A 25,585-nucleotide genomic window follows, 5' to 3' on the forward strand; every position below is an offset into this window, starting at 1 on the left:
GTTCGAGCTAATCCGATCACAATCCAAGGAACAACCCCAAGCAGGCGACACTATGGGCAATGCACCTTCCTGTGAAGACTGCTCTGCTTTCTTTAGCCAAAAAACTAACATAAGAAGCGATCTCCTCATTGGCGCAAGCCTCTACTCCAAACCCCACTGCATAACACCCAATGAACCAAAAAACAATGCGACATGGTCATCCTTTGGTACTTACTCTGAAGAAGAAATTGACTACTCAGCACCCTGAAACCATCCAATCACCTCAATGACCCTCTTCCTGCTAACGCTGTAAAAGACTTCACCCCTTTGATCCTCCCACTCTGGACTAAAATTATCAATAGCTCACTTCAACAAGGAACCATCCCTGACTCCCTCAAAGTTGGACAAGTTACACCTTTACTAAAGAAACCAACAGCCGACCCCACTGATCTAAACAACTACCGTCCTATTACCAACATGCACACTCTCGCCAAACTGCTGGAAAAATGCGTTCAACTACAATTGACAAAGCACATAGAACAGTTTGATCTCCTCAACCATCAATCAGGCTTCAGAGCAGGGCACAGTACCGAAACAGCTATGACTCACATAATTGACTACGCCCTCCAAATTTTAGATCAAACTGATACCTGCCTCCTCATCCTTCTTGATCTCTCTTCAGCATTCGACACTGAAACATGAGAACTTACTCGAACTCTTAAACACAAGAATGGGTCTCTCTGGGACTGTTCTTCAGTGGTTCACCTCCTTTCTACACAACAGGTCTCAGAAATTCAAGAGCAACAACCTGATGTCATCTCCAGTACCTGTATCGTTAGGTGTCCCTCAAGGATCCTGCCTATCCCCTACTTTGTTCAACCTAGTTATGGAACCTCTCACCGCAGTGCTACAAGCATCCAATGTACACTTTCACATGTACGCTGATGACTCCACTATATCTCAAACTACAATTCCCCAAAGACATTATGCGTCTGAACTCAACGATCAGAAGCACCCAATCCTGGCTGGCCGATAACCACCTCAAACTCAATGCTATGAAAACTGAGTTCCTTCTGATCTCACCTCCCGCGAAAATCTCTACCACTCAAACCTGGCTTAAACACCTAACTGCACTCAATGTCCAACCGATCATAGTGGATTCAGCAAAATCTTTAGGCATAACACTTGACGCCAATCTCAACATGCAGCAGCATATCAGCAAGGCAACTAAGGGAGCAAACTTCCAAATAAATACCTTGAGGAAACTTAAACCCTTCCTCCCAGCCGAAGACTTCCAAACTGCAGTACAAGCACTAATCATCCCTCGCATAGACTACAGCAGCATTGCCCTCTGCGGTCTCCTCCTAACCAAAACTGCATCCCTAAGAGCTTCACTAAACGCGGCAGCGAGACTCATCACTGGATCTAAAAAAACACTTGCATATCTCCCCCGACTTTAAATCCCTGAACTGGCTGCCTTTTGAAGCCAGAATACATCTGAAAATTGCCTGCATGACGCACAAGGCTATACACCTGAACTCACCCTGCTACCTCACTCAGAAGCTGACAATTTCCGGCGGCTCCAGAACCACCAGAAGTACAAACCATCTTCTGCTGAAGCCTCGAAGATTCCGGAAGTAAGAACTTACAAACGCTCATTCTCAGGAATGGCGCCTAGGATCTGGAACTCACTCCCTCCTGAAACCAGGCTCATCCCCTCCACTTTTCTTTTTAAGAAAGTTAAAGCTATCCTCATGGCTAAACACACTTGAACTACTACTTTTGATCTTTTAAGACTGTGCGTTGATCGGTACTACTTGTTTGATCCCTTTCACATGTGTTTTACTTGTATTATCGACCCTACCCGATTGCTCATGCTCCCTCCTATTTGTACGACTTGCATTGACGGCCTACCCTCCTAACTATGCTCCCTCGTGTACCCACCCTACCCCTTGCCTATGTAAAGCGCTCTGTTATCTGTAAAGATCTTGTTCGCGCTATATAAAACTTTCAAAATAAATAAATACAAATAAATAAGTCACAGGATGCTTTAATATCACCACTATTTATTCCAATATAATTTTACCAGGGCCCAGGCCTCCATATATACACACAATACATATCAGTCACCAGTACAGGCTGCAATTGCCAACCCACCCACACTCAGCAACACAAATGCATGCCAAGAAATCGGTCTTACAAAAGCCTCAGTACCTGGAAGGGAGACTTCGCAAAAGAAGCATTGAGGAAGGCACACAGTATTGCTCCTTCGCATAAGGACAGCCAAGAAGTGAAGACTGCCCTCCAACCTTCTTATGCAACCAGACTCTACGGCAGTGGCGGTTCGTCCATTGGGGGCGTTGGGGCGTTGCCCCACTAGCCATGGACGACCGTCACGTCACTGACACTGTGAGCGCATACCAAAAAATATAACTTACAAGCGCAGCGCCGACAGTCATAATCAATTATTTATTTTGAGGTCGGAAGTTCGGAACCGGTCGGAGTAAGTCACTAACTAGTGACCTCATCACGATCGCGGAAGGGTGTGGGGGCGGGCCTGCGGCAGTTACTAGTGAGTTGCAGGCAGGCAGCAGATATCAGCGTGGTAGGGAGGGCAGCTGCAGTGTGTGCGCATTTAGGACACGTCATTTTTTAGACTTGCCCACGCATGCGCACACATGCAGTAGCCCCTTCCCTCCTCCTCCTCCAGCACGGACACAGGTAGAGAACCGGGGGACCTGGGTCTCACTACGGGCAGTTTTAGCCCTGCTCGTTAACCAATCCTGGCGCAGTGGCGATGTTATGCTGCGCCAGGATTGGCTGAGATACCGCCGCGCTTGCTAAAAGAATATAAACTAGGCCCGGCCACCACTGGTACGAGGAGCGCTGCACAGAAACCAGCATCAGACTCCAGCGCTGGGTGTCCCGGGCCCGGCCACAGCGTCAGCGAGGCCCGGAAGAGCTGCGCCTGCGAGAGTGTCAGTGAGCAGTTTGAAAGCTGCCCTGCTGCAAGACCATCAAACAGAAGGTGAGTGGCCCCGGCGAGGACATTTCCAGGAAAGGACCATGTGTATTAAAGCTGCAAGGGGCTTCGCCGGCCAGAAAAATACTTATAATTAGGATGGCCTGATTGATTCCAACTTTTACATCCACAAGGGGTCGGTTCTACAATGAGTATGTTTTGGAAGGAAACGTCAGTGAGTGCAGACACCCGAGCACGCAGTTGTAAACTTTCAGGCTGTTATTAAGGAAAGCCCTTACATTTGTAGTCTCTGACCTCCCCTAATAATGACTCCAACTTCCTAAAACAGGCCGTTGTTCTGTCTCCCACCTTGACATCATCTAAACACAGCGCAGAATCCAGAGATTGGTCACGTTTTTTTTTTGATCGTGCGTGCCTCTAGGAGCTGCCCGTGCACTGGTTATGTCGCTGCGGCCTCTAGGAGCTGCCCGTGCACTGGTTATGTCGCTGCGGCCTCTAGGAGCTGCCGGTGCACTGGTTATGTCGCTGCGGCCTGACTGATGACTCATTTGATTATGGCCGGCTGTCGGAAGTGTAGATGCGGGAGTTCAACACTTCAGGTCGCACCAAGGGCCCTGCCAGATCAGCGCTGTAAGTGTATGCCCGATGCCACCCTGGGGTCCGCCACCGAGATGTTCTACTCCTGCAGACAGGCATGCTGTCGGACTCGGGGAGGAAGGAGGCCGAGATCAGGGAGCAGCAAGTAGCAACAGAGGAGGATAAAGAAGTTGGTGCAGCAGTTAGTTCATGCACAATGACAATGACTCAGCCGATCTGCTGCCTTTGGACGGGCTGAAGAAACTGGGGACATCAAAGCCGGACACTGAGTGAGCATTTACTAATTACATCCCTCCCTCACCCTTACTTTCACTTAGGAACATCTGTCTATATAGATAAATGACTGTTGTGACTGGAGTGGGGCAAGGACGTGTTCAAGGTGCGTGAGCACGCAATGATTATTTAGAGAGAAGAGGTAGTAGCATCCTATATGAAATGGGGGGAAATTACTCTTTCATTCGTTTTGTCCCCCTCCCCCCGATTCTCTTTAGTGGGAGATTTACAACAGCAGCCCTTCACCCTAGACCGAAGTACAACATGATTATTGTATGTTTTAATAATTATAGAACTGCTGTGCCTGTGTCGAAGTTTTATAGATTAAGCTTTGGTTTTTTATAATTTTGTGAAGTGTCACCATCCATCCATGTCGCAGCATAACTGTTCAATTACGAATCTTTTACTTGCTTTGTGGGACACCGCATTATCGCATCAGTTTATTGAAATGCAGCCTAATCTCAACTTAAGCATACTAATGTATTCTTACTTACACATGAGTTTAATGAAACACCACTCGACTAGCAGGTGGTTTGACAGTACAAGCAGCAAATTCGACATTCCAGTGTTTTGCGTCTCCGCCACAGGGCATATTTTTCCACAGAAATTGTACAAAGTCCATAAGGGAAAACGGAAATGCTAATTTGTGACTATTTATAAACATCTCTAAAATGAGTTCCCACATTTTAAAATTAGTGATGTCTGTGTGAGTCCTGGGTGAGTGATGTCTGTGACAGTGCTGGGGTGAGTGATGGTCTGTGTGAGTGCAGGTTGAGCAGTGTGCCTGTGTGAGTCCAGGGTATGTGATGTCTGTGTGAGTCCAGGGTGTGTGATGTCTGTGTGAGTGCAGGGTGAGCAGTGTGCCTGTGTGAGTCCTGGGGGAGTGATGTCTGTGACAGTGCAGGGTTAGTGATGTCTGTGTAAGCGCAGTGTGCCTGTGTGAGTCCAAGGTGAGTGATGTCTGTGTGAGTGCAGGTTGAGCAGTGTGCCTGTGTGAGTCCAGAGTGAGTGATGTGGATGGGTGAATGCTGGCTTAGTGATGTGTCAGGGAAGGGTGAGTAACTGTGCCTATAATGCAGGAAGAGAGATGCATCTGCAAGTGCAAAGAGACTTGTCTGGCTACTCCCAGAGATGTATTCGCCAAGCCACCTCTTTCTCAAATGTTCTTGAGAATGCATCATTTGCCCACTTTTTTCAAAATGTTCTCGTGGGAGAACCCCCGACCCCACAGTGCAGTATTTACGCCCCACCACTTTCAAATGTCACCAGCCGCCACTGCTCTACGGCCACAGTATTCTTGAAATTTCACCTACTTGATTGAGCCTCAAGCCAAGAACCAATATTAGTTTCAAGGAACATTCAGGGCACACAGGTCCCAGCCAGTGAGGCAGCTACCTCAAAAACTCTGCAGTCACTCAGTTTGTAGGAATTTACTGGAAGAATAGGCAACTCTGGTCCACTAGGCGGAGCTGGATGAATGACAGTTTGCATGCAGATTTACCCATCATGAACATCCTTTCTTGCATGGCTCAGGCACAAGTGAACCAAGATATGGCAAAGCAAACTGGAAGCCAAATGAATCATACAATGAAAACTAAAATCGAGGATTAAAGTGGTTTAAAAAATAAATATTCCCATGTTAAAGATGCCAAGGACATGACTTATCAAGCAGCTCCAACCACTGACCAGCCAATAAGCAGCCATTTTCAAGTGCCAGCATCATGCGCTCTGCCGTAGTCTGTGGCTCACCTGGTCTTCTTCTCCACCACCCTCTTCTGCGTAATAGAAAATGTTGTCCCTGGTGTCGTCCTCGGGTAACAAAGGCGGATCCTTCCTCACGTGCTTTTTCTTTCTCAAGAACAGTAAAAGGAGCAGGAGAAGGACTGCAGGGAGAAAGACAATGCTTAGAGCATTCTCCTATTAAACACCCTTTAAGAGACATTACAATGAAGCATCTCCTAAACGTTGGACCGATTACAGGGAGTAGATGAAATGCGTTACTTACCTGTAACAGCAGTTATCCAGTATTGGTGTCTTTCATAGATTCACATGCCTGAATCATTCCCCGTCGCCGAGACGGGAGCCTCCGGTACATAAAAAAGTAATGTCCTAAGGACATACATAGAGAATATAGGCCGAAGGGCCTCCCCTTTGGGGCCTTTCCACGTCCTTATGTAAAAAAGGACCGAACTCTCATCGTTAGCCAATCAGCTCCGACCTCCCTCTAGAACCTTCCCGGGAGGAGCCTCAGTCCCTCAGATTTTCGTACGCACCCAGCTAGGGTGTCACACTGTAGACAGAGGTACGTGAGTCCTTACCGGGGAGGCGGGAGGGGTGCATGTGAATCTATGAAAGACACCAATACTGGATAACTGCTGTTACAGGTAAGTAACGCATTTCTTATCCAGTATTTGGGTGTCTTTCATAGATTCACATGCCTGAATCAGAGTAGTTAGCAGTTACACATGCATAGTGGTAAAGCACATTCCTACAATCAGCAGGCCTGTATAAATCACAGACAATGTGAGAGAAACATGGTACTATACAGTCATGCATACAGCAGAGATAAACAAAGACCATGAAGAATGTGCATACCTGGATGGCGGGACGAGGTAAGGCTCACCTTATTGGAAGAGATGGCGCAGCACCGCTTGTCCCACTGCAGCGTCCTTCTGCAGTTCGATGTCCAGGCAGTAGTGTCTGGAGAAGGTGTGCGGGGACTTCCAGGTCGCCGCTCTGCAGATGTCCAGGATTGTCACTCCAGCGAAGAGCGCCGCTGACGTTGACATCGCTCTGGTAGAGTGGGCAGCCACTCGGTCCGTCAAAGGCCGTCCGGCCTGATCATGGCAGAAAGCAATCGCTGAAGAAATCCAGCGGGAGATGCTCTGTTTCGTCAAGGGCAACCCCATGCGTGGGTTGCTGTAGGCTACAAAGAGTTGAGAAGACTCTGACGTCTTTGGTCCTGTCCAAGTAGAATTTGAGACACCTTTTAAGGTCCAAGGAATGCAGCGCTCTTTCCGCTGCTGTGGAAGGGTTCGCAAAGAACGACTTGAGGACAATTGGTTCGTTCAGGTGAAAGTCCGACGGCACCTTAGGGATGAATTTAGGGTTGGGCCTGAGCACCACCCGGTCGTGCCTGAATTGGAGATACGGTTCCTGAATAGACAGCGCCTGAAGTTCGCTGACTCGTCTGGCTGACGTCAGGGCTAGCAGGAGTGCCGTTTTCCAGGAAAGGTGTTTGAGTGAGGCCCGGTGTATGGGCTCGAATGGGTGTTTCATGAGTTGGTTGAGCACCAAGTTCAACTGCCAGGTTGGAGGGACTTTCCGAGGCCTCGGAAAGGATCTGTAGAGCCCTTTCAGAAATTGCTTGATCAGTCGACTGGACCATAGGGAGGGTCCAGATGGGGTCCTGGTGAATCTTGAAATCGCAGCCAGATGAACCTTAATGGAGGCGTGAGCCAGCCCCGATTGAGCCAGGTGGAGGAGGTACGGTAGCAGCTGCACCGGGGTGACCCGGAGGGGGTGTAAGTCGTGTTCCGAACACCACAGGCAGAACCTTTTCCACTTCAGCGAGTAGGTTTTGTTCGTGCTGCCCGCCCTCGCCTTGGCTAGTACTGCCCTGCAGTCCTGCGGGATCTCTAGGTCTCCGAACTCTCGGTGCTCAGGAGCCAGGCCGATAAGTTGAGCGAACGGAGGTTCGGGTGGTGTACCTGGCCTCCGGACATCGTTAAGAGGTTCGGGTGTTGTTGCAGGTGAATCGGGGGCCTGATGGACAGGCGAAGCAGGTCCGAGAACCAATGTTGTCTCGGCCAGTACGGAGCAATCAGTATCAGGGTGCACGGTTCTGTCTTCATCTTCCGGAGGAGCCTCGGTATCAGCGGGAACGGAGGAAAAGCGTACGCAAACACGCTGAACCAGCCGATGGAAAAAGCATTTCCCAGTGACCCCCGTTGGGGATGCCAGCTTGCGTAGCTTTGGCATTTGGCGTTCCCTGCCGTCGCGAAGAGATCGATCCTCGGAGTCCCCCATTGCGAGAAGACGTGGGCTACCGTGTCGCCGTCCAGCTCCCATTCGTGGGAGAGAGAGGTCTGTCTGCTGAGGGCGTCCGCGATAGTGTTGTCCTTCCCGGGAACGTACTCCGCTTTGAGGGAGAGTCCGTGCGCCACCAACCAGTTCCAGATTTTCTGCGATTCTCGTGAGAGAGAGAGAGATCGCGTTCCCCCCTGTTTGTTCAGGTAGTGCATCGTCGTGGTGTTGTCTGTTTTGACGAGCACCGGGGAAGTGCCGATACGTGGCAGGAAGGCTTGCAGAGCCAGATACACCGCTCTCAGTTCCAGCAGGTTGATGTGTAGTTGTTTCTCCTGGGCGTCCCATTTTCCGCTGACGCGAAGGTCCAACAGGACTGCTCCCCAGCCTTCCAGTGAGGCGTCTGTCGTGATGACCAGTGGTGCCGGTGGCAGGAGGAACTGCAATCCGGCCGTCAGGTGAGTTCTGTTTCTCCACCACAGAAGGGCCTTTGTGATGGCCGGTGTGATCGTGATAATGTCCTCGAAGGAGCCGGAACTCTGTTTCCATTGCCTCGCCAGCGCCTCCTGCAGGGGCCGCATGCGGGGGCTTGCAGTGTGGTATGAGGAGAATGCATGAAGACATCATCCCTAGCAAGGAGGTGAATGTCCGTACCTTGATGCGAGGCTTCTTGGCCACCGCCGCGGCCAGGGACAGTATTTTGTTGGTCCTGTCCTCTGAGGGGAAAGCCTTCGCGCGCTTCGTGTCTAGGGTAGCCCCTAGGAAGGTGATCCTCGTTGAAGGGGTAGTGCAGGATTTCTTGAGGTTGATCGTCAGACCCAGCTGTTGAAAAAGAGCGCTGCAGGCGTTGGATGAAGCCGTCGTGCCTTCCGGGGAAGGCGCCTTCACTAGCCAGTCGTCCAGGTAGGGGAAGACCTGGTGACCCCTTTGCCGCAGGAAGGCCGCCACTGGCGCTAAGCACTTCGTGAAGATAAGTGGTGCGGATTTGAGGCCGAAAGGCAAAACCTTGAACTGGTAATGTCTGCCTGCTATTTCGAACCGTAGGTACTTCCTGTGCCTTACAAGGATGGGGATATGGTAGTAGGCATCCTGTAAGTCCAGGGAGACCATCGAGTCTCCTCTTTCCAGTGCTCCCAGGATCTCCTGGATTGTGACCATCCGAAAGGATTGACTCCGCAGGAAGGCGTTGAGCGCCCGAAGGTCTAAGATCGGCCTCCACTTGTCCCCTTTCTGTTGGACTAGGAAGAAGTGGGAATAAAAACCCTTCCCCTTCTGGGACTTTGGGACTCTTTCGATGGCACCTTTGACCAACATGGCGGATACTTCCTGGAGAAGGAGGTGCAGGTGTTTGTGAGCACGCTTCAGCGGCGGAGTGTTGGGAGGGGTGTTGACCAGTTCGAGGGAATGTCCAAATTGAATTATTTGCAGCACCCACCGATCCGTAGTGATTTTTTGCCAATTTTTGAGGAAGTGGGACAGTTTTCCTCCAATTCGAAAGGATTGAGACGGTGGTGGGACTGGCTGGAGTAAATGGTCACTGGCGGCCGCCAGCGCCCTTCTTGGCGGATTTGCCTCTGAAGGACGACCTCCCATAGGACGACTGACGGGACTGTTGTTTGTGCTGGGGCTGGTTCCTGTTGTTGTAGGAATAGGACGATCGATTTTGGTAGGAACCCCTGTAGGAGTACTGACCTCTGGAGCGGCCCCCCCGAAAGGATTGGTTCCGGGACTGTAGGGAGCCCAGAGCTCTCGCCGTATCGGTGTCCTTCTTGATGGCCTGGAGCGCTTCGTCTATCTTTTCTCCAAAGAGGAATTGACCGTCGAACGGCATGTCCAGCACCTTAGATTGGACCTCCTGCCGAAAGGACGTTGCTTTGAGCCAGCCTTGGCGGCGGAGCACGGCAGCCCCGGCCAACTGGCGGAATCCCGTCATGGCTGCGTCGATGGCGCAGTCGATAAGTTCTGCCGCGGAGTTTTGTCCTTCCGCTAGAAGAGCTTTCACCTCGTCCTGGACCGCGGCTGGCAGACTTTGTAGATAAGGAGCTATGTCTTCCCATAGCTGGCGGTTGTAGCGGCCAAGGAGGGCGATGGAATTCGCTACCTTGATGGTCATGGCGGACGTGGTAGAGAACCGCTTGCCTATGGTGTCCAGCTTCCTTCCTTCCTTGTCAGGGGGCGCGGACAGCGGCGAGGAAGGGTTGCGGGATTGTTTTTGGGCCGCCTGCGTCACAACCGAGTCCGGTTTGGGGTGGCCGGTCAGGCAGGCAGGTGCGGTGTTCGGGGCCTTATATTTCTTGTCTAGGCGCGGAACCACCGCAGGCACCGAAGCAGGCGTGAGCATCAGCTTCTTGCCCTGTTCCCACAGAAAGTCTATAAGTGGAATAGACTTGGCCAATTTCTGGCTGTGTTCCTTGAAATCATGGAGGAAGCATTCCGTTTCCGCGGATTCCACTGCCATGTGAAACCTCTTTGCAGCTCTGTCCACCAGTTTGTGAAAACCTCCCACGTCCGCCGCCTCAGAGTGGCGCGGTCGCGGGGATGCCGGGGCAGACGAATGGTGTGATGACGCAGCATCGGCATCGTCGTCTCTGTGGTCCGAGGCGGCGTCTTGCACCTCGCCTTCCTCTAAGTCCGTCTCCTCCTCCTCCTCGCTTTCCGACGAGTCCTCCGCCTGAGTTTGCGGTCGAGTGCGAGGTCGGGGTTGGTTCCGAGGACGGGCCTGGGGAGCGGAAGGTTGCGAGGCCGATGGTTGCGCCTGGGTGACTGGCACGTGGGTGCCGCTGTCGGCGTCCGGGAACCGTTGTTTATAGTCCTGCACCAGGGATTTCAAATCGTTGACCAGGGACAGCGGTAAACAGATCATCGGGGTGTTCACCGTGTCGACGTTCCGGGAGCGCCCCTGATATATAAGTTCGTCCCGGATCTCGTGGACGTCCTGGTGTTCCTCGTGAACCTCCTGTTCCTCGTCTGACTCCTCACTCTGGAGTGTCTCCTGTTCTTGCTCGGGTGCCAACTCCACCGTAGGGTGAACCGAGGGCGTTGGAATCGAGTGAATAGAGGCCTCGACCAATCTCGATTCTTTCCAAGATGGCGCCGGGGTCTCTTCCGACGACGCGCGTGAAGATGGCGTGCCCGCCGTGTGTGTCGGTGACTCGGGCACCTCCGTTAGGGTCGATGGCGTCAAATTTTGCGGGGATAAGAGTTTCGCCGGCTTACTGGTGGTAGGGCCTTGGACTTGAGATATCGTCGTCGAAGGCGTGCCTTTTGAACTTGACCTCGACCTCGACCGTTTAGGTGACGATCCTTCGGTATGAGATGTTTTTGGCGAAGGTGTACTTGTAGATTTAGACCTCTTAGGTGACGAGGACTTGGTATTCGTACTGGATTTTGTATTCGTACTGGATGAAGGTTTCAGAGGAATGGTCGAGGAGACCGGTGCGCCTGAGGACGCAGTGGTGGTCGTCGTGGCCTTCGCGGAGGGTGATGAGGCCGTAGTGGTCGACACAGTGGTCGTGACCGAGGTGGTCCGCTTAGTAGATGGAGCGGGCTTCTTGAACCTCTGGCCATCCTTAACAGACACGGAGGAGGTGGTGGAACGTGCCTCCGAAGGTTTCCTGTGCGCCTTCTTAGGAGGAGTGTCTGTCTCTCCAGGGGACTGCACCCTGGGTCTCTTCTTGGAGACTTTAGAGGTCGCGGAGACACTACCCTCGGAAGATTCCAGAGTGTCTCGGACCTTAAGCCTGTCGAGCCATTCGCGGAGGCGAGTTTCCCTTTCCTTAACAGTCTTCTTTGGGAAGGCTCTACACACCCTACACTTGTCAGTGACGTGGTCAGGGTACAGGCAATATAAGCACAGGTCGTGCTTGTCCTCCGCTTGAATCCGTTGCTTGCCGCAGGAGGAACAGGCCCTTAGGAGGGCTTTCTTCTGCGAGTCCGCCATGGACGAAGCTTTCTTATCAGATTCCGACATGTAGTCGAAGATAGGATATATAACTTTTCCGTACAAAGTGTACTTCAGCGAAGTTTGAGACTTCGAAGTCAGGAAAACCTGAAGAGCTCAGGTTGGAGACTCCCTAGCACAACGTGCGGTAGAAAATCTGAGGGACTGAGGCTCCTCCCGGGAAGGTTCTAGAGGGAGGTCGGAGCTGATTGGCTAACGATGAGAGTTCGGTCCTTTTTTACATAAGGACGTGGAAAGGCCCCAAAGGGGAGGCCCTTCGGCCTATATTCTCTATGTATGTCCTTAGGACATTACTTTTTTATGTACCGGAGGCTCCCGTCTCGGCGACGGGGAATGATTCAGGCATGTGAATCTATGAAAGACACCCAAATACTGGATAATTATCAGGGTCCACAGTACCATGTACTCTGATACTATGTGCGTCCGAATAGGATCCCTCAATGAACTTAGCCTTTGGAAGCAATTCACACGAGGAACCTTTGCAAGCAGCAAAGGACAGCCAAATGCAGTTCGTTTCAGCTCTTTTAGTGAAGTTAAGCACATCACTCATTGATAAGGCAGAATCTTGAACATCTAATACAAGTGCATGCAGGTCTTCCATGTGATCCAGGAAAGGTTTGCTTTAAAGAACACCATTCAGAAAATTTACTGGGTAGAGAAACTTTTGCACCAAGGCAGGGGAACAGTGGTCAAACATTTCTGCAGAGCTTTTTGCTCTGATTCGAGGATTATGATAATCACAATAACCATTATGCCTGGTTAACTCTGATATGATTGGAACCTTTCTATTCCTTGAAGTCACTATATATAGCCCTTTCCCCACCATACCGCTTTTATCATGAACACTGACGCATTGCTGAGCTTCAATCTTGGATACAAATGCTTGCTAAAACAGGCCACAAAGTTACTGCTTCACCGTTTTTTTCCTCCAAGCCATGGCTCCCTGGTGGGCACTATTACCTAGGCATTCAGCGTAAACATTTTTTTATTTGTACTTACTCAGTAGTCCTAGAACAGACCCCAAGATTACGAGAATGATGGGCAGGCCAAATGCAGCTTCTCTCTTCCCAGCACACTTCCTGGTGCTACCACTACAGACACACGCTGTTGCGTTCACCACCGTCAGCTGGTCCTTATTCTGATTGTCATACAGCCGGAGAAAAATGTGGTGGTATCCTTCGTTTAAATCGTTTGTAGGTTTCAGCACTACTGCAGTTCCTGTAATGATTAGACGCCGTGAGTTTAAGGTGAAAGAAAAAACGCAAATAAGACTGGATACCTTGATAAAGTTATGTGCACCAGATTCAAAACCGAGATTTGTAACCACTCTAAACCAGAGCGAAAACACCTATCCCGGCATCAGACCCAGAGAGAACAGAACATCACCATAGCACATTTGACAGGAGGGCTTAAAATGATTTTGCAGGAATACCCCATAAAGTTAAGCTAGGTATTCCTGTACAACAAAAACCTTAAAGTGGTATTTTAGCTTTTAAAAAAAATTACATTTTAATATTCATAGAAAGCCACTGCACCCCATTCTCTTCCAAATAAAAGCTGGGTCAAAACAAGCCTTAGGGAATTTTACTAAAAGACCAATTATTTGAAAATATTTGGCTGGACTAATTTCCACAAGAAATTCATTAGAGGGATGGCCACTAATAGCATGTTTTATAGCAATCTACAGCATTGGACATTTCGGAACTGCACATTACTAAAATACTCCTCACACAGACCTATGCAGAACACCTTTCTACCCATAAGAAATGAGTAGCTACCTCTTCACCACCCACAAAGCACTAGGAGGCCTCATTGGGCGTTAATGTTGTACAATAAATACGGTACTTACCTGTATCTGCAGTTATCCAGTATTGGTATCTTTCATAGATACACATGCCTGAATCATTCCCCGTTGTCGGGATGGGAGTCCCCGGTACATAAATAAAGTAATGTCCCATTAGACAGAGTAATAGGCCAAAGGACTTACATTAGTAAAATATCCGTGTCCTTTTGTAAAAAGGACCAAACTCTAGAGAAGAGCCAATCAGCTATCACCACCCTCTGGAACCTTCCTGGAGGGAGCTCTAGTCCCTCAGATTTTCAGAAACACAGTGCTAAGTAGGTGTATCACAGAGAAGTAGATGAGCCCTTCCAGGGGAGGTGGGTGTGTTGCATGTGAATCTATGAAAGGTATCAATACTGGATAACTGCAGTTACAGGTAAGTAACACATTCATCCATTAGTAGGGTATCTTTCATAGATTCACATGCCTGAATCAGAGTAGTAAGCAATGATAAGCACATTTTGGATGGTACAGCATATACAAATTCACCAGATAATAACATCAATGTGAAACATAGAAAGTACCAAATTGCAATCAAAGAAACTATTAAGGAACAATAGAGAAATGTGCGTATACAAGAAAGGATGGCGGGATGAAAAGGCGGCCCACCTCCATCGAAATAGACGACGAAGTACTGCCTGTCCCACTGCTGCATCCTTCATGAGTGCCGTATCCAAGCAGTAATGCTTGGTGAATGTATGCAGCGTCTTCCAAGTTGCAGCTCTGCAAATGTCAGATAGGCACACCTGCAAAGAGTGCCATGGAGGTAGACATTGCCCTAGTGGAGTGGGCTCGGACCTTGGAACGTAGGGGTTGCCCCGCTGGCTGGTGACAGAAAGTAATAGCTGCAGAGATCCAGCGAGAGATACTTTGTTTAGGGAGTGGAAGACCTTTTCGAGGTGGACTGTAACCCACAGAGTTGGTTGGACTTGCGGAAGGTCTTAGTCTTGTCAATGTAAAACTTTAGGCAGCGATTAAGATCCAGAGAATGCAGAGTTCTTTCTGCCATTGTGTGAGGATTCGGAAAAAAGGAACGCAAGACTATAGGTTCATTGAGATGCAAGTCTGACGGGACCTTAGGCAAAAGCTTAGATTTGTTCGTAGTAGAACACTGTCGTGTTTGAACTGAACGAAAGGGGCTTGAATTGAAAATGCCTGGAGCTCACTTACTCACCTCGCTGAGGTAAGGGCCAGAAGGAGTGCAGTTTTCCAGGAAAAATACTTAAGATCAGCTCAAAAAGGATGTTTCATGAGCTGAGCAAGAACTGTGTTGAGTTGCCAAGTGGGAGGTAAAGTCTTTACAAGAGGAAAAGTCCTGAACAGGCCTTTAAGAAACTGCTTGATCAACCTGTTAGACCAAAGAGAAGGGCCAGCAGAAGATCTTCTGGAACGGGATATTGCTGCCAAGTGAACTTTCATGGAAGTGTGAGCAAGACCTGAATTCGCCAGATGAAGGTAAGGCAATATTTGTACTGGAGAAGATGAAAGAAGGTATATCTTCTTGGACTTGCACCAGATGCAGAACCTCTTCCATTTTAAGGAGTATGTTTTGTTAGTATCGTCCGCTCGAGCCAGAACTGCTCTTCAATCCGGCGGAATGTCTATGCCCTGGAATTCGCTGAACTCAGGAGCCAAGCGGATAATCTGAGAGATGCTGGCTCCGGATGCTGGACTTGGTGGTGGTTCATTGTGAGAAGAGAGGGAAACCGTTTCAACTGGATCGGCGGTTCCAGGGAGAGAAGGTGAAGCTCCGTGAACCAATGTTGGCGTGGCCAAGCGGGGCTATCAGAATGAGCATGCAAGGCTCCGCTTTCAATTTCCTGAGAACCCTGGGAATCAGGGGACACGGTGGAAAAGCGTATGCAAAGACGTTGCACCATGCAATCGAAAATGCATTCCCTAGTGATCCCTTCTGGGGACAGCAGCTTGCGAAGTGTTGGCATTTGGAGTTCTGCCTTGTAGCGATCAGGTCTAGGAGAGAGGTGCCCCATTGAGAGAATATGCGGGAGTGCGCGCTGATTCAATTCCCATTCGTGACAGGCCTGCGGTTGTCTGCTCAGAGAATCGGCCAGAACATTGTCCGTTCCTGGGACGTACTCTGCCCTGTGAAGGCGCAACCAGTTCCAGATCTTTTGTAACGAGAGTGTTAGTGCAACTAGTAGAATGCATGAAGACATCATCCAGATTAGGTATTTCAAAGGCACACTGTTAAAGACTTCTTGGAACATATGCGAATTGCCAATGAAAGAAGCTTGTCTTTTCACTCCTGTGACGGAAACGCTTTCTTCTGGGTCGTTTCGAGTATAGCACCCAAGAAAATTGTACACTGGGAAGGCTGGAGGGCAGACTTATTCCGATTGAGAGTGAGCCCCAAGCGATCGAAAAGCTGTAGACAGGCGTTTGAAGACCTGGACGCGTCTTCTAGAGATGGTGCCTTGGCCAGCCAGTCGCCAAGACAATGAAAAGACCTGATGGTGTTGTTGCCCGAGATATGCAGCTACTGAAGAGGCATTTTGTAAAAATGCATGGTGCCGATTTGAGTCCGAACGGTAGGACACTGAATTGGAAGTGTCTGCCCGCTACTGCAAACCTAAAAAATTTGTGTTTCTGGTGGATAGGGATGTGAAAATAGGCATCCTGAAGATCCAGAGATACCATGTAGTCCTCCGCATTGAGAAGTTGTAGTACTTCCTGGATGGTAACCATACGAAACTGCTTTTTAAAGAATTTGTTGAGGCTTCTCAGGTCTAAGATCAGTCTCCATTTTTTTCTCCTTTTTGCGTACTAAGAAAAAGCGGGAGTAAAATCCTTTCCCCATTGACAAAGAGGAACCCTTTCTATAGCTCCCTTCTGGAGCATGAGTTAAATCTCCCGGAGTACAATACGTAGATTTTTGTGAAGCATAGGTCGGGGAGGGGTTTGGGGAGGAATTGGAGTGAACTCCAGTTAATGACCGTATTGAACTAATTGCAGAACCAATCAGTCCATTGTGATTGGTTTCAATTTTTTAGGAAATGGGAAATTCTTCCTTCAACTGTTGAGGGCGGAGATGAAATGGAGACTGGCGGTAGTGAAAGGTCATTTTCGCCGAGCTGCCCCCTTCGGTTGACCACCTTTGCCACAAAAGGAGGACTTAGTATATGATGACTGCTGCTGCTGGTATTGTGGCCAATACTGTGGACCAGAAGAGTAGGAAGGTCGGTTTTGGTAATCACCTGTTGTAGAGGATATCCCTCTTCCACTTGAGCCATGAAAAGGTGGATTCTTGAATTGCAGGGTACCCAAAGCTCTGGACGTGTCGGTGTCCTTCTTTTATACCTTGAAGAGCTTAGGCAATGTGTGATCCGAAAAGAAGCTGGCCATCGGGCATGGCCAAAAATTTTGCTTGCACTACCGGTCTGAATGAAGTTGCCTTCAACCAACCCTGGCATCGTAATACAGCTGCGACAGCTAGTTGGCGAAATCCAGTAGAGGCGCTATCCATTGCGCAATTTATTATCTTGGATGCAGAACGTTCGCCTTCAAGCAAGATTTTTTTGCTCCTCTTTTGAATCATCTGGCAAGGCCGCAAGATATGGAGCGATGTCTGCCAACAACTGTGTTATAACGCCCTAACAGTGCCAAGGAATAGGATGCACGCACTGTTAAAGCAGATATTGATGAGAAAAGTTTACCAATGTTATCAAGCTTTCGACCTTCCTTGTCCGGAGGAGCGGCTAGTGGGGCTGAAGGATTTTTTGATTTTCGTTGAGCAGCCTGCGTGATGAGTCTGGTTTGGGATGTCCTGTCAAACAAGCTGGAGCAGTATCTGGAGCTCTGTATTTCTTATGCAGACGAGGCAATACTGGGGCACAGAGGAAGGGTTATGCATTATTTTCACACCCTGATCCCATATGTATTCTATAATGGGTATAGATCTGACAGATTTCTTAAAAGGTTCCTTAAAATCGTATAGGACTCAAACTTGCTGGTGTGATGGCATAGGTATTTGGAAACGTTGCACCGCTCTTTTCACTGTTGTGAAATCCCCCAATGTCTTCAGGAGGAGAGTCAGCCTGCGCAGGCACCGGAGAAGCAGGAAGGGTATGACAGTCGTCCCACTCATGAGTGGACTGGGAATCATGAAGTTCCCCTTCATGTGGATCCTCCTCCTCAGTCTGTGGAAGGCGGATGTGGTGAAATGAGTCCCCAGATGTAGATTTAAAGGTGGAAGCTGTGGTCTTGGCGGAGGAGATACAGCTGGAGACTTGGCAGAAGTAGGGAATCTCTGCTTTTAGTCTGTAATGAGGAATTGTAGGTCGGAAACCAAAGATGCTGGCAGGCAAACCATGGGAGGTGGAGGCGGATGGTATTCTTCAGTATAAAACGTCCGATGATCTTGGTCCTCATAATCCGAACTGTCTTGATACTTCACGTTAAGTTTAGATGGGTTTGTCGCCGTTCTAAACATGCTGCCCTCGTCAGAATCCTTAGTCTAAGAGGTGAGCTGGAGGCAATGGCTGGACCCTATTAGGAGAAGTCAGGGCTGGTGTCAATGTACGTTCTGTGATTTTGATATTGACGTACGTACTTTTCAGATTGGAATCAGTCGTCGTCGACGGTGTAGCGCCAAAGGCACCATGGTCGATGGGAGTTCCCGTCGACAGAACAGTTGTCGATGGAGATGGTCGACGACAACACCGGAGTGGATGTTGACGAGAGTTTTATTCGACGCAGTCGTCGGCGACCGTAGCGTTGACAGTTTAAACGTCGGCGAGGACTTCTTTATAGTCTATGAAACAGACCTACGGGTCGACGTAGATAGTGAAGATAAGGCGACAGAAGTGGAAACAGTCGTTGTCAAGGTTACACAAGGCCATAAATTTCCTAGTCGTTAAAGCCACAGTCGACTGAGTGGATGGCTTTTCAAATGTGTGAACACTCTCCTGAGGAGAAACCTTTGGTGGTAGAGCCTTGGGATGTACCTCTGAAGACTAAGCGTCTTTTGAGGTGGCTGTGCCGAAGGGCCTGTAGAAGCCACCCTTGGTCTTTTTTGAGAGGACTTTGAGGATATGGAAGAGCCCTCACTCTCCTCAGAAGAGTCTGGTTGGTCTTTGTCTTTAAGCCTCTGCAGCCAAATCAAGATGAGCCCCTCCCGATCTTTGAGGGTCTTTGAAGAAAAGGTACGACATACCTTGCAGTCCTTTGAAGAATGCTCTGGGTAAAGGCAGTAGAGACAATCTTTGTGTTTGTAATCCACATGCAGCCTCTTTTCACCACAGGGCCTAAAAAGGCCTCTTAGGTGTATCTGCCATGAAGAACTGAAGAACTTCATTTAAAAGATGGAATCATGCAAGAAGAAATACTGGAAATCCAGAAATGAGGAAAACTGAGCAGAGCTCAGAGGAGACCCCCCCCCCTTAGCACGACGTGCGGTAGAAAATCTGAGGGACTAGAGCTCCTTCCAGGAAGGTCCCAGAGGGTGCTGATCGCAGATTGACCCTAAAACTGGATAAAAACTACTATACAAGAGCTATTGGGGAGGAGCAGATCTACATCCTGCAATTGTGTGTGCTATGCATTGGCAAAGTGACCCAGTGGACGGCTGTTAAGCTAGAATCCTCCACCACAGCAGCAAAATACATAAAGGATGGAGGAGAGTGAAGGGAGCAAAGGTCATTTTGTGGTAGAATCACCTTGGGCAATAACGTGGACAAATGATCAGTTTTGCAAAATACCAGTGAATGGACAACACTTTGCTTTAAGAAACAGGAGTATCCATATATACACCAACATGTCGACTAGGTTACAAATCGAATCGATGAAGCACACAGCAATAAGAAATGGCTCGTAACAAAGGACAGTGTGAGACCATGTGCTACTTCAATTACCAATAGTTTAGTGATTCACTTTGGTAGTTAAAAGTATTTCTGCAATATAAGTGCCCAAAGACAGAAAAAAGGGAGAGCATACAAACATGATCCTTCAATAAAAGAATGAATACCAACTATCTTGCTTCATTGACACTTTCCTTCGCTATACCTTGCCCACCCACTGCCCAGGCAGTTCACAAATACCTTTCTCGTTCATATGCACGTCCCAGTTTGCTGCAGACTCGTGTGTTAGTTCAGCTCGGAATGGAAAGGTGTTTGGGGGTCGGTCAAGGTCAATGATATTCAGCATCTGAGCCTCTGCGTTCTCAGTGCAGACCGTGAACATGCGAGGATCAGGCTCGGGTCCATTGTCGTTCACATCCAGAAGGCGCAGGACAACAGTGAGCATGCCGGTTCCAGGTGGAAACCCTGCAGGAAACAAAGAATACCACTGATACAAAAGAATAAGGCAGCAACTACACAATGCTTGAGGTTCACATGCAAAACCAAAGCAATATAATGCTTGGACATGGAAAACACACCTTTCACGTACACTGTACACTGCACCCTGCCCATGGGGCTACCTTGGGGTGACTTGCATGAAACAAAGGAAAGGTTTGTGCCTGGCAAGTGGGTATACCAGCCAGGTCGACATGGCAGTTAAAAAATGCAATTTATGACAATGCAGTGGCGGGCCAGAGACACGTTTACAGGGCGACTCATGTGGGTAGCACAACCAGTGCTGCAGGACCTGGGCGCACAGTGCACTTTACTAGGGAATTCCTAATAAATCAAACAGGCCTATCATGGATAGCCAACCACAAATACGCAGGAAGCACTTGCACTTTAGCACTGATTAGCAGTGGTAAAGTGCACAGAGCTCTAAAACCAAATGCAGCACAGTCAAACAGGAGATCAGAAGCAAACAAAACAGGGAAAAAAACACAAAGATGCCAGGTCTAACAGTCACCTCTCCTTGGCAGTATAGTGCAAGTACTTGCTCATATAAAGAAATGCCAAGTAGTAATGTCAGCTGCTGTCATGTACATGCCCTTGTTTTAAATCTCATCATCCCCACAACCCCCTCACCAAAACCACATTGCTGTATGATAAATAAGAAGCAAGTTCTGTGCAACAGCTCCCCCCCGCCCCTGGACATATAGGGCTAAAATAACTCACGAGCTCATAGAGGTCTATAGGTGGATTGCGTCAAGAAACGAGACAAGCAATGGCACAGTAAATTGGCAAAGCCTATAGGTCCAAAAGGCTAGACCTATAGGCTTTCCCGAAGTTGCCACTGGTCATGCCGTTTTCTAGGCGCATGCATGCGTCAAACAGGCAAATGCCTATGGAATAACAGGATGACTGACTGATCCAAGATGGATCAGTAAATTAAAAAAAAAAATAGCTATCTCACTAGTGCATAAGCACTGCAATTTGCTATAAAGTTTAAAAAAAAGGTTTTTAAAACAAGCATTTGCAATGCAATAGGTCTCGCATTAGGAAAGTTTGAGCTATTGGTATTGTAAATGACAAATTTTGTATTTGTGTTGGTTTTGAAAATAGCTAAATGAATAGCTTTGTCATTTACAATTCCAATAGTTTTAACTTTCGCCAATGTGACACCTATAGCATTTGTAATGCAATAGGTGGAGTAGTTTATTCCTTGTAACTCCAGTTCTGTAGTAGGGGTATCTGTTATAGTCATAATCTAGTGAATAGTCCCCGCCCATGTGCTTGGACCCCGAGCAATCAAAAATAATCTCTTAATCTGTCTTCTTCGACCAGCTGATCCATAGCGCGTTCCCCAGTTGGTAATACCTGGAGGCGAAGTCTCTGCATTTTTCTGTTTTCGGCGGTGGAGAACAGATCTATGTCCACAGTGCCCCACCCGTCGAAGAGGTCTCCTAGCACTTTGTCGTTTAGAACCCACTTGTAGTTTTCTTGCACAAGCCTGCAGAGTCCATCTGCCTGAGCATTCTGCACACCTGGCAGATGGGTAGCAGTTATCGTCAGTCCCCTGGCTAGTAGCCAGTGCCAGATCGCCTGAGCTTCTGCGACAGTGTGCGCGATTTCAAGCCTCCCTGCTTGTTGAGGTAATACATTGTGGTATTGTCCATCTGCACAAGCAAGGAGTTGGTCTGGAAGGACAGATGAAAGCCCTTCAGTGCCATGTGCACCGCTCTGAGTTCCAGGAAATTGAGGATACGTGGATTCTGCCGGGACCACGTTCCCTGGATCTGTAGATGGTCTGAATGCGCTCCCCAGCCGTGGAGAGAAGCATCCGCGACGACAGTCTGAATGGGAATGTCCTTGTGACATGGAACCCTGTTGAGGAGATTCTCTGGAGCACCACCATCTCAGGGACTGTTGAGCGTGGAAGGACAGCTTGATCCTGTCGTCCCAGCTCCCCCGCTTCTGGTCCCACTGATCCTCCAGACATTCCTGCAACGGCCTCATGTGCAGGCGTGAGGAAGATGCAAGAGGCCATCGACCCCAGTAGAGAAGACACCGTCCTCACGGTTCTAGATGGAACAGCTATGAGAGCCTGAGCCTTCCGAAGGATTGATAAGTCTCTCCTCCGAAGGAGACACGCTGCTGACAGTATCGATGGAGGCTCCCAAGTACTGTAGGCACTGGACAGGCGTCGGAACAGACTTGGACATGTTTATATGCAACCCCAGCTGGTTCAACAGAACGGCCGTCCTGTTGAAGTGCAGTTGCGCTTCCAGGAAGGTGGAGGCTTTGTTCAACCAGTCGTCCAGGAACTGGTAGACAAACGCCTTGTTCTCTCTCAGGTGCGCTGCCACCACTGCCATGCATTTTGAAAACATCCTGGGTGCAGACTTCAGTCCAAATGGTAGTACGGTGTACTGATAGCGATTGGTGCCTACTAGAAATCGCAGGAACTTCCGGTGTTTCCATGCAATGGGCACATGGAAGTACGCATCTTGCAGGTCTATTGCGCATAGCCAGTCTCCCCTTTGCAGCAGAGGATAAAGCTGGTGCAGAGACAGCATGCAAAACTTTTCCATGCAAATCCATTTGTTTACTTGTCGCAAATCCAGAATGGGCCTGAACTCGTTCTTGTCCTTGTCCTTCCTACACACGAGGAAGAACCTAGAGTAAAGACATTTTCCCCTTTGAGACAAAGGGACGTCTATCGCCCTTTATCTTAACAGGGTATCCTCCTCCACCTGAAGCTCGCGCAGTTTGAACTGCAAGCAAACCGGTGGAATTGCTGGCGGCGGGCTGACGAAACGAAGACTAGCCATTGCAAACAATATTCAGCACCCACTTGTCCGGAGTAATTCTCCACTCTGCCAAGTAATGTTGTATGCTTCCGCCCACCGGAGCGGGTAACGGACGAGGTGGAAGTAACCCCTTAGGGCCTAGACCCGGCCTTTGGGCGTCGAGGAGGACTGTTGGCCGCCTCTGCCCCTCTGGCGCTTCTGGACTGGCCGCCACTGGTACTGCTGCTGCTAGTGGTGCTGCTGGCCAGCTTGACGACCTTGCCCTCTTCCCTGGGCACCGAAACGTCTCTGGAAGGGACGCAAGGTATTCTTCTGCTCTTTTGGCCTCTCTAACCAGACAGCCGTCAGGATTTCTGCTTCCGCCTTCATGCGGGCCATCTCCTCATCCACATGTTTACCAAAGAGCGTCGATCCAGAGAACGGCAAGTTGGCGACTCGCTGCTGCGCCTCTGGTTTCAGTGATGTCAAACGCAACTAGGCATGGCGTCTCCGATGAATTCCATGGCAATACCCATGAGCCGCCGAAAGGAATCTGCAGCTGAGCGGGTAACCTGATTGGATACTATCATGCCCTCATTGATGATTTCCTGAAAGTCTTCCCTCTTGTCCCTGGGAAGGTGCTCCAGAAACTGCTGCAGGGACTCCCACAAAGACCGGTCATACCAACCCAAGAGAGCCGTGGCATTAGCGGCTTTCATGGACGTAGCAGCCGTACCGCATACTTCATCTCGCTGAGTTCATCTGACGGCTCTCCTTATCCGGAGACACCATAGAAGACAGGGCAGTAGCATGCTGCTTCCTGGCCGCAGTGACCATCACCGAATCCGGCACTGGGTCTGATCGAAGGAACGCCGGATCAGAGTCTGGGGCCCTGTACTTTTTCTCCGGCGTCAGCAAAATCCACTCTTTCCCGGCTGGACTCAAGAAGAGCTCCATCACCGGTTCCTCCAGCCCTGGCACCAAGGGCAACAAGGGTCGAGACAACTGGCGCTTGCATAGGGTCTCGAAAATTACCGATGTAGAAGGTGTGGGAAGCGTTACTGTAATCCCCAGCTTCGCTGCCCCTCTCAAAAACACCTCCTGAAATGACACGATGTCATCGACCGGTGACACCCTCGTACTGGGGGGGGGGGGGGGGGAATCAGATGAGGTGGACGAGTACTCCCTGGCAGTGGAAGAATCCGTATGATGGGACCTTGACCTGTCCTTCTGGTGACGGTGCCGGGGCCATGTCGAAGACAGACGGTAACTCCTTGATCGGTGTCTCCGTCTGGACCGGGACCTCTATCTCCTGGGTGGGCCTCGGGCGTTCCACTGGCCGTACAGGAGGCGGAAGCAGAACCGGAACCATAGGTTGTGGAGGCCTCGTGGGTGGTGACAGGAGGCGTGGCAGAGATTGAGAGCGCGGAGTAGGCAGCAGTGCAGGAGGAGGTTGAGGAGGAATTTGAGGAGTAGGAGGAGGACGAGGCAGAGTCTCCTTAGGCAATGGAGGAGGCGTAGGCATCCTGGGCCTAGAAGGCGAGTAGGTCTGCGAATATTCAGAGTCCGAAGACCTAACCACTCTACTCTTTCTTCTGTGCAGGCCTGGACGATGAAGTTCGAGGCCGACCTCTTTAAACCCGAGTGCCGGCGCCGCCGCCGCCGCCGTGGGCTCTTGGATGCAGAGGACAGGCTGACCACTGAGGCAGAGGACAGACCTGGCCCTTGACCGCCCCCTAGAGGTCGACCCTAGTCTTCCCAACGTCGACCCTAGTCTTCTCAACGTCGACCCTAGTCTTCGTCCTCTACGGCGAACGGCGGTGTCGCCTCGACAGCAAGCACTGGTGCCTCTCGGACCCATCACGACGTCGTCTCGACAACGATGAAGTCCTTGACATCGACCTTGTCTAAGGTCTCGACATCAGTCCACTCTACGTCGAACGATGACGTCGCTTCGCCCCAGAGCCCTGGGACGACAGGGAGCAGATTGTGGTCATCCCTCTCGACGCAGACGTAGATCTGTGCCTTTTCCTGGCCTTATCGACTGGGGAGCGCCCCCCCCCCTCCCAGAGGCCGAAGCACGCGCGGAGGACGAAGTCCCTCCATGCCCAGACCCTCCCTGTCCCTCAGGGTCCTCTTGGAGAAGGATCTGCAATTCTCAGTCTTCAGGGACATGAGAGGATGGTAGACAGAGGATACACACTGAGCGTCCGATTTAGCCTTCTTCCTGGAACACTTGGGGCACTTGTCAAACAAGGCTGGCATATTCGACAGGAGAGTTGCCGAAACTGGCCAAAAACCCAGAAGAAGCAGTCGGACATCGAGTGAAACACTCGACACGAAAAGTGCCAAAAAATTGAAACACCCAAAAAGGGAGAGCTCAATGCTCCAGGGTCCTGCTAGCAGGAGCTGGATGCTCAGGTTGGGCAGGCTTCGTTGAGAAATCTGTTTGCACAGTAGTGGTGTTGTCTTTACTTTGGCTGTGCATCCTGGGATACAGAGGGTCTCTGGAGAGTTCCTTAAAGGCACGGTATCCTTTTCAAGGCATATAATGGCAGCCTATGGGGTCTTGTCTGTCCAACCCTTCCTCTCTATCAGTTCAAGGATTTTGGTGAAGGGGAGTTTTCCCTGTGAGGAAAACTTGGTAAAAAAGTGTTAAACCGGACATGGTGGGCTATCCTTTTTAATGTTTAGATGAAGTGGTGGCCTTTGTAGCCTTGTATATGTTAGGCTGCATTATTTGTCTTAATTCTCCAAGTGTCTATGCAGTACTGCAAAGACAGCAGTTTAAGAGATTTTTGATTGCTCCGGGGTCCCCGCACATGGGCGGGACTATTC

At 49.7% G+C, this 25,585-nt stretch overlaps 1 protein-coding gene across 2 annotated transcripts in view; it reads right to left on the bottom strand.

Moving 5' to 3' along the window:
• LOC147677880 (B-cadherin-like) overlaps nt 1–25,585 on the bottom strand; it is a 195,939-nt gene that overhangs the window by 19,789 nt on the left and 150,565 nt on the right. For both annotated transcript variants that reach the window (XM_086945775.1, XM_086945776.1), the window contains 3 exons: nt 19,719–19,943; nt 12,819–13,037; nt 5,582–5,715 (listed from right to left, as the gene is read on the bottom strand). In XM_086945775.1, coding sequence (XP_086801901.1) covers nt 5,582–5,715; nt 12,819–13,037; nt 19,719–19,943 — 578 coding nt within the window. The remainder of the gene's footprint in view (nt 1–5,581; nt 5,716–12,818; nt 13,038–19,718; nt 19,944–25,585) is intronic.

The sequence above is a fragment of the Lissotriton vulgaris genome, chromosome 12 (assembly GCF_964263255.1).
Source record: "Lissotriton vulgaris chromosome 12, aLisVul1.2, whole genome shotgun sequence".
Classification (NCBI taxonomy): domain Eukaryota; kingdom Metazoa; phylum Chordata; class Amphibia; order Caudata; family Salamandridae; genus Lissotriton; species Lissotriton vulgaris.